The sequence below is a fragment of the Anas platyrhynchos genome, chromosome 4 (genome assembly GCF_047663525.1).
Source record: "Anas platyrhynchos isolate ZD024472 breed Pekin duck chromosome 4, IASCAAS_PekinDuck_T2T, whole genome shotgun sequence".
NCBI classification, from domain to species: Eukaryota; Metazoa; Chordata; class Aves; order Anseriformes; family Anatidae; genus Anas; species Anas platyrhynchos.
This window is the reverse complement of record NC_092590.1, coordinates 53064016-53082880: the sequence shown is the minus strand read 5'-3', so window position 1 is coordinate 53082880 and position 18865 is coordinate 53064016. Positions and strand designations below refer to the sequence as shown.

The following is an 18865-nucleotide window of genomic DNA, read 5'->3' as shown; positions in this document are numbered from 1 at the left end:
AACATGCAACTCTAGTGCAGATCATTTTTAAAGCTCGGTAGAGAGATTTCTTCTCTTTGCCAGAGAGGCAGGGAGAAACTTTACATTGTACTTGTTTTAAAGAAATACCTTACAATAAATAGAAAAATGGGTTATATTCACATAAGATAAAAGCTGTTTCCACAATGGCCTCATTCACGTTGACCTAAATATTCCAACTACAAAAGGTATCTTTTTGTATTTTTGGACAATAGATCACATTTTACTTCACCTGAACAAAAACCTCCTTTCTTTTTCTTTCAGCGGCAGGAGAATTACAGGCCTAAGCTGTCCCATAATAGCATCACCCCATTTGGTTAAAGAAACAACACTTACAACATGGAATTATCTCACAGGTGTTATTATTTTAGATGAGAGTTAAAGCAACAATACAGAAAACAGTTTATTCCTTACACAAGGAAACAAGAGAATTCAGTAGACACACAGCTGTGATTGCCTGCTGTAAATTCAGTTCTACAGCAATTTTATTTCTACAGCTTTACATACTAATAGCTTGACAGAATTAGTATATATTTTTAAAGTCAATAGGAAAAAAAATCTATCAAATAGCACCAATTCATGCTAAATATTGCCAATTTTTCTTCATGTTTCTTATCCTTCACCAACTTAGGTGAACTATTCAAAAGAACCTGTTTCCCTCATTTTGTCAATCTATGCAATCTGAAAGCTACTGTCTTTTGCAGCTTTTCTTTTTCTGCTGCTGAACCTTAATTACATTCAGGTATCAGCTCAGACAGTACTGAGTCCTTTCACACATGGGCCAAAACTGAAAGAGCTTTCAAACAAACTGCAATCTTCTCTACTACTTTATACAAATGGTCCCACTGCTTTTGCAATGTTTTTTAGTAAGTTACACGTGCTGTGGGGGGAAAATATCCCACAAACAGAACTCCACAAGCTGCCAGCTTTGTACCTCATCTTTTGAAGGATCTAGTAAGCACTTTCCAGTTACTCAGGTTGCTCAAGTATCATAAGATTTCCAACACAGATTTAAAAATTCAGTTCTTATTCTCCCCTTCACCTCAGATTTAGCCTGCAGCCCCTCTGCTGAGATGATGTAGCTTCTCTTTTAACTTGAAGCCATGTAAACCTTGTAGTTCTACCAACCAATATTCTACAGCAAGGCATTCTAAACTGTCAGTAAGAAAATATTTAAATAGTTTAAAGGTTAGCTAGATGGCTAATCCAGATGGAAAACATAACTGTATTGTTACACTATTCAAACACTTTACATTTTTGTACATCTATGCAAATATTCAAATGTGATATTTATCTGTACAAATATTCAAGCAATATGATGCTCTATGTTTAATTTCAATTTGCTTTTCTGCTCTTGGCTACAGAAGCAGTGTCAAGAACATCTCTCTGTACCCTGAAAGTACTTCATACGCATGCTCAGGTTATGCATCCGTCCACTAAATTAAGTTTTCAATTGATTTGATTTTGAGGAGAACCAGGTATAGAAAAACAAATAAAGTCACTCAAAGTCTGCAAGGAGGGCCCGATTTATTGTTTGTAATACAGCTGACTTGAAAGACCGTTCACATTTCCCTTTGCTAAACAAAGTTTTGACATGAGGCCACAGAATACTCAAACAAGTGATCTGAAGTTCCCCATTCGTTGTTACCATTAAAACTGGCATGAAGCACAGAAATTGTGTGATACAACAGAAGGACTAGCTTAAGAATGCTGATTTTTAACAAAACACTGGACTGATTTTATGGGAAAAAAATATTCAAGAAAGCATTTTATACTAAGCTATTTTTAATATTGTGAAATGGAGACATGGAAAAGTAACTCAATATATTAATAGAACAAATGTTAATGGATCTCAGACAAATTACATCAGCACTTCAGTGTAGACTAAGATTTACTATTTCATTACTTTCAGTGTCTGAATTCAGTTTTGTGCTGTGAATGTAATGACACAAAAGGTGACATTTCTTGCCTCCTCTGCACTTTTCTTGGCAAATAGTATACATACATAATCTACGCATATTAGGTTCTGTTACACACAGACTAACATTCTAGGAATAATAGCTACCTGACTGAGGTATATTAAATATTGAGTTGTTTCAGTCATTGTAGACCATGAGCCATGCAATCATCACAACTGCAACTCCGAACACTGGCAGCATAATGAGGTTTTTATATTTTTGCCACGATGACTGTTCAATTTCTACTTCATCCTTTCTCCGCTTATTCTTTCTTCGCCCTTTTAATCTGTTTTCAAAAGCTTCCAGTTCAGCCTAGATGAGAAAACCAAAAGTAGTTGGCATTGCGTCAGGATTAAAAACAAGGAAACATGCAGATTTTAAATAACATTCCCCAAGTCCATTTATAAAAATAATTAGCAGCCAATGAAGTTACACATGAGATGAGATAGTAGCACCATATCCCATGGTTACAAAGTACTTTGCTTCCAAGTGTTACACCATTGTTTAGTTTCCTGTAAAGTGTTGCAAAAATGCAACCAAATTAAGTTTTACATGAGATTTCTATCTCAAGCTGAATATATTAAGCCAAGATGAGATTGCTATTTCCATAATAGCATTGGCTAAAAATACATTATTTTCCCATTGCAGAAAAGCACTTGTAAGTATTTAAGCTATTAAAGTAACATACATAAAAGCATAGGCTGAAATCTTAAAAAAATCTCCCTCCTGTAATAAGGATGTACTCTGCTAAACCAAGACATAAAAATATTATAATAGGCCCATAGCACCCTTCAAAATAAGGCACAGGCCATTATGCCCTGAAAAGAAGCAAAGCAACTGGAAAAAAGGACAATGCCAAGCTTCTACCCAAAACAGTAGTTTCAGGGTCATTCCTGGAAGGGACCCAGCAGGATCCCTCTTCCTCCCCTCTCCGAACTCTAGGAACATACTTCCTCTTAAAAGGATGTCAACTAAAGGCAAAACTTCTTAGGGTATGAAGTTGAAAAACTGGAATTATGCAATGTGGAACAAAGTTTAAGACTGGGACTGGACTCCAGCAGGGAGAAACAAGGACCTCTGGAGCCATCTGATTGCTAGGAAGACCACTAAAGACACTCTTTGGGAGAGCTGAGACAGACTAGAAACAGAAAAGCTCTGACAATTCTCCACATTTTTAGTAGAGTTGAAGGAGACATGGAGAAGAGATGCTAGATGCACTAAAAAGAAGAGATGTTAGATGCACTAAAAGAGAGAAGAGACATCGGAGAAGCAGAACACAGCAAGCCAGGACTGGCTGGGCAAAAGGTACAAGACTGAGTTTAAGCAGAGGAAATGTGGACAGCAAACAGAGGCAAAGTCTGTCTATGAAACGAAATAAATCTACATGACTGCTACAGCCATGCTGCCAGGAAGAATGGAACCTAGACAATAAGATAGGTGCATTAAAGAAACAAGAATAGGACTGTTTTGGGAAATGAGCGGAGAAGTACTCGAGTAAATATAATTTTCCTTTGGAGCTCAAGATTGTCTGGTCTTCCTCTCCTGACAGCAAATATTTGTCAGAGTTTCGCAAAGTGCATCTTACTTCCTTTCTTGTGACAGATACCACTATTAGCTGGAGGAAGGGACCCATTTTAATGTCTATTACTTTGTACCTAATAAAGGCAGAAACTGGCATTTCTCTGATGAGACAGGAGAAAAGTTCAGACAAAGTTCCACAGCCTGTTATTTGAAACGAGATTACTTTCAAGTAGTTAATCCTCCTTCAGAGAAGTGAAGCATTTTAATGAAACAATTTTTCAAAATCCAAAATCTGGAGGCAAGCGCAGAGTTCTTAAGATTCATATATATTTTGGCAATATTTCATTTTGCACAGATGCTAAATAAAATTTTGGGCTTCTGCACTTATTATGTATTTCTGATCATGAAGTGCTTCATAAATTGCAGTAATCGGAATTAAAATATAGGGCTTGAACAATTATATAACAGGTATTGAATTGCTTTCCTAGTGATCTTTATAAAAACCCAGCTAAAAATAAATACACTATAAAAAACAAAACAGAGAATGAACAAAGGTTCATGGGTACAGAATGAGAAAGATGCAATCACTATCCTTGAAGCTACCTACAGATTTTATATAATTTTCATCGTTCCCGAAGTGTCACCTCAGTGATCTCTGAACAATAAAGTAATACTTGTGCCCAGCCTTCAGATTGTCTTTTTTCCAAACGGAACAAGCTCTAGCTTTTTTATTATAGCATGAACTTTTTTGTGTGTGTACAGATGCATTAAAAGTAAAATGAAATGTATTTATTTGAGCTGTATACTCAAACTAATTTGTTGTCAGATACCATGCAGTTTAGTGTAGCTCAGGTACTGCATTTTGCTCCTTCATGTGTCAATCTTTACATTCTCCCTGCACTGAAAGGAGCAGCAGCCTCATGGGAAAATGTAGGTAAATGAATGCAAATGACAGGGACTATTGAGACAAAAGGAATATATCCTCAAATTGCATTATTTTTAATTATTATTTTACATACAGGGATGAGTGGGTTGGTTGACTTTTGTAACTTTTAAAGAGACATTATCATATTTTTCTTTAAGAAAAAGAGGAGAAAAACTTTCATGTAATTCATTACCTTATAACTCAAGTTTGAGATCCTGACTTTCAGAACTGAAACACTGGACCATTACAAAGTAGCTCAAGAATATAGCAAATCTTTTACATTGGAGCAGGACAGAGAGCTTGGTCTGAGTAGCTAAATAATCAAAGCACTGAGCTTTTTTCTACCTCTAGCAACTGTGAAAACTGACTTCACACAGTGCTTCTGAATTGGAAGCAGAAGGAAAGTTTGGCTGCTAGTGCCATGACGAGAAGACTAACCAAGCCACCTCCCCTTCCAGTAAGGGACAAGTGATTCCATCTGTAAGTGATATAAGCAGAAACTGCCTCCAAATATAGAAAACACCAAAATGGAAGTTTGCAGAATTACCAGAGCACTAATGAGTTTGTAGTATTAATCAAAAAAAAAGTCTCAAGAAGCCGTGACTAACAGATGAACTGGCTGTACAAGAAGGTGCTAATGAGATCAGGAAGATGATACAAGGTGCACACTTTTTTTCAGAAGGGAGTAAGAGCATTTATTCAGTATAATGTGACCCAGCATCCCATGACAGTGGAGTGCTCCAACACACATCACCAGATGGTGAACTATGAGATCAAGCTGGAAAGGAATCAATGTTAGATAAAAGGCAGCAGTAGCTGATATTACTTGTGTGCAGTTCTGAAGCCTATTTATTACTTACTTCTGCCCTAATCTTTGCCATTGTGTTCTACAACTGGATATTATTAATTAATCTGTTAATAGGCTTGATTACTTATAGGTGAAGTCTTCTAACCATGAAGTCACAGTCCATCACAAAACACGTATGCAGAAGTGTTTGTCATATACAGTACTGCTGGACTGTAACTATTTAGTGAATGTACAAGTAGAAAGCAATGGTGGAGGAACTGAAGGGAAATAATCCCTGCTGAACAATCAAGACAGAAATGATGTTGCACACACTGCTGGTGGAGTAAGTCTGCTACACTAGAGGGACCTTAAATTAAGTGTTTTTGACACAAAAATCATTAGTGAATGGAAAGATGACTTCTGGAATGCATGAAAATGCAATCAGGACAATACAAGAACCAGCAACTTTGAATTTCTCACCCAGCAAATGTTCTCTGTAAAAGCCCATTCATACATTTCAGCATTCAGCTTGCAGCTCCGTCATTTATGGATTATCTTTGCCTAAATAAAATGCTTCAAACATTTTGCATGCATGCTATAGTTCCAGAACAAAGCTCAAGAAGTAACATTTCCAAATTCAACTTAAAGAACAAAAGAATTAGACGAACTGTCTTTGAGTTGTATGAAGGAACATGTAATTAACATTGTAGACAGTTGAAGCTTGACTGTAATAACAAAAACTACAAGATGATTACAAAGCAACGCCTGGTCCCCTGGACAGCAAGCACATAACTTCATGCTTTTCCAGCATGGGAGGCAGAGAAACTCGTGTAAAAAAACAAAAGTAGGCCTTGCTAGAGCATTAGTTAAGAGCCATAACACTTCAGTAATTCCTCTAGGCAATTAATCAAAGTACGCATCACTGAAATTGTGACCCACGGAGAACCTCTCTACCCAGGAATGTCCTAATGAGATTGGGAGAATGGTACAAAGTGATCGCTCCTGTGAGTAAATCTTCCACACCCCCTTCAAGAAGAGGATGAGCCGCTGCTCCGTGATAAGAACGGAATGTGAAATCCAGGTGAAAACCCAAGTATAATCTAATACATAAAACTGTTTCGATAAATGAGTAAAACGAGTCAGACACCACACACTGCACTTAGAACATGACTTTGTGTCAAATGCTCTGGCACAGGCATATATAGTTGGAAGGACTGCATTAAGGCTGCAGCCTCTAGATGATAAACCTGACCTAACTGCCACCACTGAGTTTACAGTTAATTTCATAAATAAGATTAGTATTAGTCTCTCCAGGTAGCTGGCACAGAAGCATCTTGGATTACACTGATGACAACGTACGCTGACCAGCGATAGCAGGTACAGTAAATACACCCTGCATCCCCCCCAGACCTTGAAGGACAATGACCAATTTAGTTTTCTTGATTCTCTCACGATGGATACAAACGTACTAACAGTACAAGGTTAGTTAAGGGGGAAGAAGAAAGGCCGATACCTGTTGTCTTCGTTTCTCTTCTTCAATAGCAGCTTTGGCTTCTGCCTCTTTTATCTGTTCAGACATACAAAGTGATAAGCAACTGTTGTAAAGCAGCTAAACCTATTTTCTCATAATTACACTTTATAGAACAGTTCTTAGCAAAAGGGACCAAAACATCAATCAAGTGAGCTCTGAACTTATTCAGATTACAAAATATTCCAAGAAGAAGCTATATCAATTCACATTTGAAAACCACAACACATATAATGGATGCTAGCAGACTATAAAGTGAACTTCTAACTAACTCGACAAGCTCAACTGACAAATGTAAAACCTGGGGAGAAAAAAAGTTTATTCACTAACAGCCAGGAGAAATTCCTTAAGAAAGTCACTGTAAGTTTTCAGGAACTTAATCCTCAATTCAGTACACTGTACACATACAGATAATTCTTAAATATAATTTCATTCCAAGTAGTTCAAATACTTCCTGACTAACAGAGCAGAAGGAAGCCTCTACATTTGTACTGAATGACATATATTGGATAATGCATACTCAAACTACTTTAATGCCCTTGGTGCAACACAAACTATGAATTTAATTATATGCGCTCCACCATCAGAAATTCATATGAAAAGAAACCTTGGACTTAAAACTGACAATTCTGTACAAGTGTTTGGAACTGTTCAAGAAAGCAAATTAAATGCCAGAAATAACAAGGAAAAAAAATGGTACAGAAAACACATTAAAATATGAACACATGATGAACTTGACTCTTAGCTCGTGCATTCAGTTTTGGTCCTGCAATAACAAAAGGATGTGTAGTCTGAACACGTGTAAAGGGCAACAGGATGGAGTGACTTCATCTAAAGAAGATACACAACAGATTCATCAGGTGAAAAATAGGTGATTAACAGGCCACAAAATCCTGAAGACTGTGAAAATACTAAATAGGATTAAGACAAATATTTTTCACAGTAAAAAAGCAAATTTAATTCTGTGCCTTAACAGGAGTCAAGTTTGTAACAGAGGGAGCACTGTGGCCACTGAACCACTACCTTGTAATTTTACACGTACAAATCTGATTAATAACTTGAAATTAAAAACCACCTTGATCCTAATAACTGTTCTGTATGTGTACGCACACACACAATTTGCATACTAACAGTGACAACTGACCCGATATGGTGTGCAGATGGAATTTGTTCCAATCAATTTGCAATTCAAGAACTCCTGAAGGCTAGCCAGAAGGCACAGTAGCTCGTGCTTTAGAACACTGCAGCTCAAAGAGTGCATGCTGAGGATAGGGTCAATGAAACAGTCCTATTTGCAGGTTTTCAGACAATTTTATAGATTTTAAAAACATATATCAAATGTTATTAAGAATTCCACCAAACCAGACTATGACAACTTCTCTACAAAAGCATATAAGAGACCTTTTCAGTCACGTGTACCTGAAACAGGAGAGTTTGGTGTGTGGAAAAAAATGCACAACTACGCTCCTGGTATTTCACTGCCATCTAATGGCAGAATATCAGCTCCAAAAGAAAAAAAGTGACCCACAAAGTGGAATAAAGCAACAGAAGAGCTTTTTTTTTTTCTCCAATGGTGTGGTTATATTTGTGTAAGATACATAGGATACATAGGAAGATTATCCATTATAACCAGTGCAGGAAAAAAAAATCTAGAACTATTTCTTTAATAAAATGTGCAATAAAGACACTTTGAATTCCTCAGAAGTGCATACACTCAGTGTGTGAATTCCATTAAGAGTTAATTTATTAAGAGTTAACATACTTCATTTTTGGAAACTAACCGTCACTTTGCAATGGTGCAAACTACGCTATTTTTGTAAACATCTGCAATTATAACAGTCTTGACACATTAAGTAGTAATTGACATAATAAAGTGCGTATCATAGGAGATCATTCTAGCATGTCATTTGCAAATCCACACAGGCTGCTAAAAGGTTCCTAGTAAGAATTTTAATCAAATCTCATATAAAAACCCACAACAAAGAAATCCATTTTCTTTTGTGAAGAAGGTACACAAAACTAGGTTACACCATGCAATGTATCTGTGGCACTGCTTATAGTAGAAACTTATAATCACTTGCTTGTTGCACTGGAACATTCCTCCTAGTAGGATGCAATAGCATGAGCAAGAAATAGGAATATCTGCTAATGCAAGACAGCAGCTGACACCGCGCTGCACCACACTGAAATGTGTTCCTGTGTCCTGGTTCCTTGTAGGCTTTTATGAATTCACCCAGCTTTAGTGCACTCCACCTCTTACAAACTCACTTCTTCCACATTCTTACTGGAATGGCTTGTTAGTGTTCAGATTTCTAGAGTTTTAGCATTCGAGCTGCTTGCAAAGTCCTAAGATTTGGTATGTTAGAATTTGCTTGTTAATCCCAAAATTCCGAGCAGAAGTAGAAAAGTCAGTTTGACTTCTGACTTGCTCAACAGACCGAGTTTTTTTGATTGTATGTTTATTACATCCGATACTTAGCTGATAAAAGTCAAGCAATTTATGCACCAACTCTTTGCTTTTATTGGCCTTACAGAAACATAATGTCGATATTCTGTTTCTCCAGGTAAGATCATGCAGTAGTTTCTTTACCTCATAACACAGAAGAACTAGAGAGTAGCCCTGCATATACATGTAATAGGCTGAAAAGCTTACTGCAACTGCTGAAATCTTTCCATATTTCTAGTACAGGATAATAGCATGTGACAAGATCACATACTTCACGAGTGCTCAATCTGACCAACTTTCAAATGGAAAAAGCAGGTCTAAATGTCCTGTGAAGTGGCCGGCCCTAATCTTACAGCTTTGATCAGCAGCAGTGATGACTTCCACTTGATCTCAGCAGAACAGGAAAGCTCCAATTCTAACAAAGTATGTTAAAAAAAAAAAAGTATTTTATCACAGGAGTTCACTGAGTTAATTAGCACTGTCTACAAGCAGCGCAATTTTCTCCACTAAGCCAAATTTAATAGTCTGAAAAGGTAGCTGCTATTAAACCACACATTGAATTACGTTGTATTGCTTGCTGGTATTGTCTTGAAAAAATAATTCCACATTCATTTTTTCCAATTTTTCTCAAAGCAATGAGGATAAATTATAGCTACAATAGATACATTACCTCAGATGCCTTCCGTTTCATTTCCTTGCATAATGCATCACATTCCAGTGAAACTTGGCCTTCTTGTATCTTGCTGCATTGTACTTCCTGTTAAGTATAAATTCAGTAGTTTATAATCCATTTCCCTACATAAAATTGAAATTATAATGTTCATTTTGTTATGAAAATAATTGTAAAACATTCTTATTTGTTAAAACTGTTGTTACACAGAGAATAAAGCTAATGAATAAGTATTTATTGCAGCTTTGTACTGAAGTGTCCTTTTGTGTCTTCCTTAAACAGTTCCGTTTAATTTTTCCTCTCTTCTTTTTTTTTCCTGCTTGTTTATTTAAGACAAAGTAATATAACCTTGTGAACTCTGGTAGAAAGAGTTACCATTCAGAGTCTCAGTAACTTCATATGCATTCTCTTAACTGGCTGAGACTACAGGGCAAGGTCTGGTCATGGGAAGATCTCCCTCACTTCCTCCCCTTCCCCCCCTACCCCTTACTAATATTGAAGACACGCACACAAAAAAAAAAAAAAAAAAAAAAAACAGAAAGAAAGAAGACAGAACTGTTGTTATCCGTATTACTAGCCTATGAAGGACTTCACAGGAAAGCATGCTAACATAAAAGAAGCTATACTGGTTTTCATAATTTTGACGAGAAGCAGAACAAGTTTTCAATGTTCATAATGCATGCAAAAAATCCACAGAAGTTTACTTATGTGATGTTAAACAAAAAAAATAAGAATTCAACTTATGAATAAGACACTTTTTTTTAAACTTTTTAAGGGTATGGATACTGTTTGACAATATTTTTTGGAAACCTAACTATTCTTCAGACCAATTCAAGCATGTAAAAGAAAAAAACACTTGAGGAGATGGTTAAGAATATGGTCTGCTAAAAGTTGACAGTTACAAATTCAAGTGGTTAATATGTCCTTATATTTCCATATGCACAGTGCATAGTGCAGATGCCACATTAATTTCAACACCAGAAGAAGATGAAAAAAAAATCTGTTTTACACTCAAGCCATGAACTCATACATCTGATATTGGTTGTGCTGGTTCAATGACTCCTCTGATAAGAAAACAGCTAAGGAAGGCTGATATTGATCTCCAAAGCTTACAAAATCAAATACTTAATTCTTGCAGCAAGCTCCAAGGACAGAAAAGTGGGACCAAACACAACTACAGGAAAAGGTTAGAACTAGCCCATTCAAAGCAAAGAACAGATAATCTTATGAGAGTGTTGGTGACAGGCCTGTTTTAATAGCAACAGGTGTTGTGAAAGAAAATTCAGGTGATGGCAGCAGAACAGAAACACTGAGGTTCATCTGGTAAACCTGGATCATCTGTTCACCATCAAGATAAGGTATATTTAGAGGGTAGCTTGGAATAAGTGTCCTATAAACAATATACTTTAACAATAGCATACATGGGGAGAAGATTGGTATTTCTGAAGAGGAGAATTCAATTGTAATTATTAGGTACTAAATTCTGTTTCTCCTCATCTTCAAGGTCACATGGAAGGCTGCAGACACAAAAGACTAGATACACAGGTATTCTACACTATATGTAGAAAAATAATTTAACCATGCTTAATTAAGTCATTTAGTTAACTTTTAAGTCGTTAGTATCTGCCAAGAGTTCACCATATAGCTATAATGAACTTGTTACATTGCTTTGTCCCTTATCTCTGTTAAAAGCTAAGGATAATAAGCTAACACTAATGCCTCTATTTGCTTTTAGTGTTGCAAAGAACCTTACGCAATTTTACATTGGTTAGGGATTCACAACATCTGTGCTTGTTCCAACTTTTATAATTATAAGCTTTCCTGATACCATCAGGAAAATGTGCTTTTTCTTCTTAAATCACTCCTGATTGTCTGACTGTTCTCCCAGTGGAGCTACAAAAATTCAAGTGTGCTTGAAGACAGAAGTATTCTAAGTCTGGAAGCTAACATATTTTGTAAGTCTGGCAGCTAACAGGATTTTATATTCTCCATAGAATCTTTTGATTGTGCCACCCAGATCTCCAGCTGATGTGAACTGTTACAGCTCTACCTCAGTAACTGATACTATTCCAATCTGCACCAGAGAATCCATCCACACAAACCAAGAAACACACAAAGAAAATGCATCACTCTCAAAGCAGTAGCATAACAATTTACCTTTTTCAGTCTCTTACAAGGACATCGGAGTTTAACTTTCTGGTTGCAGTTCAGAGGACAGCAACCTGAATGGCAAATCTCTTTACACCGGTGACCGCAGGGCAACTACAAACAGAAAAAAAAAATCCCCACACAGTAAGTTACTGTAAAATTACAAGGAATCTATGAACTAGTTTTATTTCAGACATCACAGCTAAACAGAAAATTCATTCAGCTTATCATTTTTTTCCACTTGTGAAATAAGTTGACTTTTTTTCCCTTCACATATTTGCTTGTTACTCGCAGCTTTTCAGCTTCTGTTGAATTATATCTTTTATTTGCACAGCTTGATTAAAAGACAATTATTCCTTCAAATCATATATGAACAGTCCTCTCCACAGTAATTTATACAACTACCCTAACTACCTGTATGTTGGGGGAATACAAGTAGGTAAAGTAAGAAGAAACACAAAAAAAAGAAAAAAACAGAAAATTGAAATTAAACATACTATAGCAAATTGTAGATGAGACAGAACCAACAAAAGAGAAGAATTAGAAGTCAAAATACTACAAGAAATTCTTGCAGATAAAACTTAGTTTTGAACTATGCAGAAGTCAAATACAGGTCATCAACATTCTTATGTCCAAATTAATTTCACAAAATCCTAAACTTCTGCATTTGGTAAATTATCCTGTTTTTGACATCTGATAAAGAAGTTTTTAAACTGCCATGGCAAATCACTTATAATGAAAATATTATCATTCAAATATTAACACACAAAATATTATCATAGATTATATATAATTTAAATATGCTACCTTTTAGGAATGTAGCAGTGTTCCCAGCATTATAGTAGATTAAAAAATGACAAGAATTCAAATAAAATTTTTTCCACTTACTGTTAGGAGCTTGACTGACTTTGCTCATACAAACACCCCAAAAAAATCTTCACAACATTGATTTACCATTTTCAATTACATAACCCAATACTGTTGGTAACTGAAGGTGACAACTCAGATGAAATATCCGTTTTTATTTATTTGTAAAGGTACTTCTAAATCACAAAACTATTGAAAACTGTTAAAAATATTTTGGAGTGCTTTTGTTGTTTTTTGTTTTTTTTAATCAAAAGTGAAATGTCAACTGTTAACTGCCATCAAGGGATTAAGATACCCTTGAGTCACCATCCCTGGGGGTCTTTAAAAGACATTTAGATGTAGAGCTTAGTGATATGGTTTAATGGAGGACTTTTTAGTGTTAGGTCAGAGGTTGGACTAGGTAATCTTGGAGGTCTCTTCCAACCTAGATGATTCTGTGATTCTGGAAACTTTAAAATACATCTTTTTCATTTATTAATAACTGAAAAGGTATACATACTATATCACATCATCCACAAGAATGAGAACACTACATTACACAATTACAAAATTACATTAGTAAATTTGGTCCTTAGAAGTACAACGGGATTTAGTTAACCTCAAAACTAGAATCACGAAATCACACCTAAAACAGAACATAAAATTTTCCATTTTAAAATTATGCAACAGGTGCACGTGTTTTCATGTCAAGTCACAAACTTGTTACACTGATAGATATTTGGTGTTTTGGGAATTGTTTTTCCAGTTACTCTCATCCCATTTCACACAGGACTAGAATGAACCTCTAAGACACCAAGCCCAGGCTGCCATCTCATATGGTCCCTGTGACCTTACCATGAAAACAGTGATGGGGGGAGACACAGTCGACATAGGGCCTCACTTTAAGAGGAAAGCACTTTTTTTTTTTAGCCAGCCTAAATCTATTAGTTCTTATCCTCATATTGAAACAATTCTCTACTGTCCTTTCATAAAAGGCTCTTTACTCCCTTCATTGAATTTCAACCAGTTTAAATCAATGTTTCTTGAATACAGTAGCCAGAAGTACGTGTAATATTCCAAATGACATCTCAGCTGGAAGGACTTTGTACAATGCCTTAATTGAAACTTATTCTTAATAAAGTATCTTCCCCTTAACATCTTAAGCAAGCTCTCATTTGCATTTCTCTCCAGCTAATCGTGCTGTGACAATAAGAATTTCTGCTGTCTCTCAAGAACTTCACATTAGCTTTGACATGCATGGTCTTACTTTTTTTTCCCTATAGCTAATAACATGCTCCACATGCATGTGTTCTGCACATGTGTTTCTTCAGCTGTCATGTACCGACAACACTCCACAAATTTTCATCTGAAAATCCCAACGTGTTTTTGGTGCCAAGGTCATTACTGAAAACAATGCAAGATCAGTCCTCGAGCTGGTCCTTGGGAAAATTTCCTTACTGCTAACATCTCTTGCTCCAAATCCCCATTTAGTTTTTTTTTTTTTTTTTTTTAGTGTTGTTTATAGTTTGGGGGGGGAAGAGGAAGGTTGGTTTTATAAGAAAAAAGCCTACAAGGAGATGTTTCCTTTAGTCCACCTTAATCCTCTTCTTTATGTTAACCAGATATTCACTGTATGGCAATGCTTCTGTTGGAACATGACGTGGCAGATCTAATAATCTTCCTTTTTTCTGAAGGGAAAAAAATTAGTCACCCTATCAAAGAAGAAACTTAATTTTCTCTGGCACAAATGATCATCAGCAAATCAATCTTGCATTTTTGAGGGAAAAGCTTGTCTTTAAGCCTTTTGTGCTACTGGGGTCAGAGTTCCAGCCAGGAGCAGAGTCTGCGTAACAGTGACCACCAACCTTGCAAAATCAGTTTGCTACTGCAACACAGTAAGAGAATCAGCCTCCTTCTGGCTCCCTACCCAAAAGCATCACACAGTAACAGTAACCTAGTCTCACCTGCAAGATGTCCCACACTGGCAAGAAAGATGTGGCTAGAACTACTGCTTCCAGCTAACTCTTGCATATGAATTAGGCACATTTGCAGTAATAATGTCAAAACCCGAACAGTTTTAGAACTGACATGTCAAAAATGTCAAAGCTGACAATTCTGGACAGCAGCACTCATGTGAAGGTCCAGGTGCTACTGCAATAGAAATTCTTATGCCACATACTGCCAGAGCACAGCACACAAGTATGTTTAACCCAACCCTGACATCTGTATTTACCCATTTAGCGCGTGGAACTACTCCGTTCACACCCAGCAGGGCAAGAATGAAGCTGGCAGTGTAAGTTGCTTCTTACTCCCTCCAATGCAAAACTAACTGCCCCTCTTGATTTCATATGTTAACAGAGTGAGAAAACAACATTGCCCCCATGAGCTCAGAAAACAAAAGCAATTCTACCACTTCTGCTGGAAAAAATACTGCAATGAGAAGGAAGGAAAAAGGTTTTTTGCTTGGTTTTGAGTGTACATGCTAAGTTTCTGGGTGCTAAAATGTAAAGTGATCTATTTCAGATCTATTTCAGATCTATTTCATGGTAAATGTGTCTTCTTGTCAATAGCTAGCGAGCTAAAAGCTAAAATGATCAGGCTGTGTATTTGTCATGGCAAGCTCTTACAAAGAAGGCCATTTAATCCACAACTCTGAACACAAACAAAACTCTTATGAGCATTTTCCACTTTCGCAATGCGTTTAAATCACAACATGCCTGATGATGACAAGAACAGTCAACATTTATGGACATTTAACTGATTTCCACCAGCAGGTAATAAACACAACCTGTTAACGCACATACAAGGAAAACATCGCTCTTGAGCAGCAAGAGTACAAGAGTTGAGTTTATCACTTCCAACCCATGGGGTAAACTCTTCAGTTTAGAGTAGCTTTTCTTCCAGAGCTCTATGAAAACCTCCACTGCTTAAACCAGACACGGAGGAAAATCCCCTCATGATAGAAGCAAAGCTGTGCATCTTGCAAAATGAAGTTTTTGCAAGCCACATGCTTTTTCAAGCTGTGTTTACCGAATTTAATTAGCGACCTAGAAGTAACATTTATTTCATTTTTTCATTTTTTCTCAAACTTAAAATTTTGCCTCTATGGCACTAACACGTTAACATAGATGTGTCACAACGTGGTCCCATGTTTCACATTAAGACAGTATCAGAGTGCAAAATACTCTTATTTTGTCAAGAAAATAATAATTACATAGAGGAAAATGTGTTAAACAGATTCACAAATACTATGAATCTATAAACAATGAAAGCTGGCAGACTGTTAAAACTTGAATTTAAGATTTATCCCAAAACATCTGCTAACATGATCATAAGAATTTAATCACCACTGATTAAAAAAAAAGTTAAATTTCCTTCAACAGGATATTTAGTTATTGCTACAAAACAAGGAATAGAACTTTTTAATTAAAGCTTCCCATCTAACAGCTGTAGCAATATCAAAGACTTTGCTTTTCCCTAAAGCAGAAAGGAAATACGAGCTGTACTGTATAATACTCGAAGTCTTTCTAGCTTTATACTACCACAGCCAAAACAAAAGCATGAAACCTGGCGTGACTTTCAAGTTCCTGTTGTATTTTTTCAAGGCACCAAACAATAACCCATTTTCATAATCCCCGAAAGTAGCATGCTACCTGTAACTCAAATATGGTAGTATACTGCCTAAAACAGTTTCCATTAACCAAATAGACAAACATCTCAGAACTAAGACTTCAGTAGAATACTGAATTTTATTGAACCTAATTTTGCTAAAAACCATTTTGCTAAACTTGGTGGAGTTACAGTACGTGCTGATTTTTAACAAACAGCAGTTTCACTGAGTTCTTCTAGCTCAGTAAACCAAGGTCAGCTTCTGACACTGAAGAAGAAAATTCTCACAAAACTGTAGCTAGAATTTGAGTCTTTGAGGACAACACAGAACATTTTCAATTTGGTTTTGCACAGAAATATTTGACTGTGAACTTTATAAGTTCTAAATTCTGCATTTTATCTGCCTTATCTTTTGGCCAAGTTGCTTGTAAGTTCTTGTCATAAGGACCCTTCAACAAGCTTGACCTGTATTTGCTGGGGTAGGAGTAGAGGGACTGTAGCAAAGGGGTATCTGTTAAAACTGCTCCTTCAAATTATATTTATAATATCATTGATTCCATTAAAAGAGGCTATTAGTATCGTTTGTGTTATAGGACTGCCAGCTTTCCCACAGTTCCTAGTGATACAATATACTCATAATACAGATACAGTATTCCTAGCACTGTTCAATATCCACAAAAAAGGGAACAATTTTTTTAGACAAAAGGTCAGAAGAACATGCAGTACTTTTGAAGTTATCAAAACAGGATCAGGAAAAGTAGGATTAAAAAAAAAAAAAACAAGCAATAAAACAAAGATACAAGTTAACTGAAGCAGGACTGCACTAATACTTTTTTGTTTCAAGAAAACTAGTAAGAAATAGAGCTAGAGACACAGGAAGAGAAGGGTATGTATTTTTGCATCATCAATTACACTAAAAGATTTTGCAGTCAGCAGAAGCTGCATAAATCCTTATTTTTAAGGCATCTTTTGGAATGAGGATTTTAAAAGGTAAACAAAAGCTTTATCCAATTCTGTTGTTCTGAGCTACCCATCCAAAACCCCACTGAAATCAGTTTAAAAAAAAGGCATCATCTGTGCAGCAAGGCAATTCTTAACTGCAAGCTATAATTCAGTACTGCCACTGGACAGATTTTGAACCACAGATTGTGTTTTGGGATTATGTCCAGAAAAATCACAACGGCTACATTAATCAAAGTCAAAGATGAGATACGGAAAAAATCTTTGAAGAGAAGCTGAAGTACAGGAACACACAGTTCATGTTAAGAGATTATAAGTACTCTTGAAAATAAAGAGGAGGAAGTGTTGCAGCAAATAAAACCAAAGAAAGAAAAGGAAATGAAAGGACTAAATTAAGAAGTAAATGGACAATGAAATAATATCCTAAAGCATTCCCCTGCCAGGAAGAGAACTTTCAGACATCCAGATGAGAAAATGGTGACAGGCACATTCATTTACTTGTGCAAAACAGACACATAAGGAGGATGAACAGAATAGAGAAGACCACACGTAGACATGTACAAGGGCAAAAAGCAGAAGATGTCAGTAGGCACAGAGCACAGACTTTGTTGGGGTTTCATTGATGAGTTAACAATCTTGTCTGAAAAGCAGAGGAACAGAGACTGTTGGGAAACAAACAGGAATACCATCAATTTTTGCATTTACTCAAAAACCAGAAGTGTATGGCAAGGATTCAAAATTGATGCCTTGAGCACTAGAAAATAATGCAACAAAAGAAGAGTTTTGAACCTATGTTTATTTGATTGAGGCAGAATTAAGAAGATTAGGTAAGATGGTAAGTCTGAGACTAGAGAATGTTGTAGGCAAACCAGCATAAAGGAGCCTAGTGGAATCAGTGGAGAATGAGGGGCTGAAACGGACTACTTATGAGTGCCAGCTAAACACTGCTGGTAACAAAGACATAGCTCCACAGTAAAAGGCCAAAACAGAATAACAAAATAATAAATAATGATGTGATTAAGTATTTTCAATACTTCAAACGTTCAAGCATTCTCTTTATTGCAGGGAAGCAGAATTTCTAAGAAATTTCTAAGAAATCCTGAAGAGCTTAGCATGGAAACACTTCCCAAAATATCCCTGACTATTCATGTTTTTCCACTTTTTAGTTTTCTAAAAAAAAAAAAAAAAAAAAAAGGGGAACAGAGCGAAGAAAGGAGTGTTAGCATCACCACAACGAATGACAACTAAAGAACAAAGACGCAGTAAGTGATACATGGATTTCTGAAAACACACAAGCAGCACAGAGTAACCTTGCTGGGAAGGTCCAGGAGAAGTCATTTGGCCCATGCCTCATGTCTTACAGCAGTAACATCCACAACTGGACTAATCCTGATACATGTCTAAGCTGCAACTGATGAAAATTCTGCAGCTTCTCCAACCAATTTTTCC

The 18865-nt window shown here is 36.3% G+C and overlaps 1 protein-coding gene across 1 annotated transcript in view; it reads right to left on the bottom strand.

The window, feature by feature from the left end:
* Positions 1–1528: 1528 nt before the first annotated feature.
* Positions 1529–18865, bottom strand: part of NFXL1 (nuclear transcription factor, X-box binding like 1) — a 39315-nt gene continuing 21978 nt past the window's right edge. Inside the window, exons 19-22 of the mRNA XM_072037642.1 lie at positions 12011–12115; positions 9854–9940; positions 6723–6776; positions 1529–2288 (exon numbers count right to left, since the gene is read on the bottom strand). Of these exons, the coding sequence (XP_071893743.1) occupies positions 2115–2288; positions 6723–6776; positions 9854–9940; positions 12011–12115 (420 nt within the window). The 3' untranslated portion in view covers positions 1529–2114. The remainder of the gene's footprint in view (positions 2289–6722; positions 6777–9853; positions 9941–12010; positions 12116–18865) is intronic.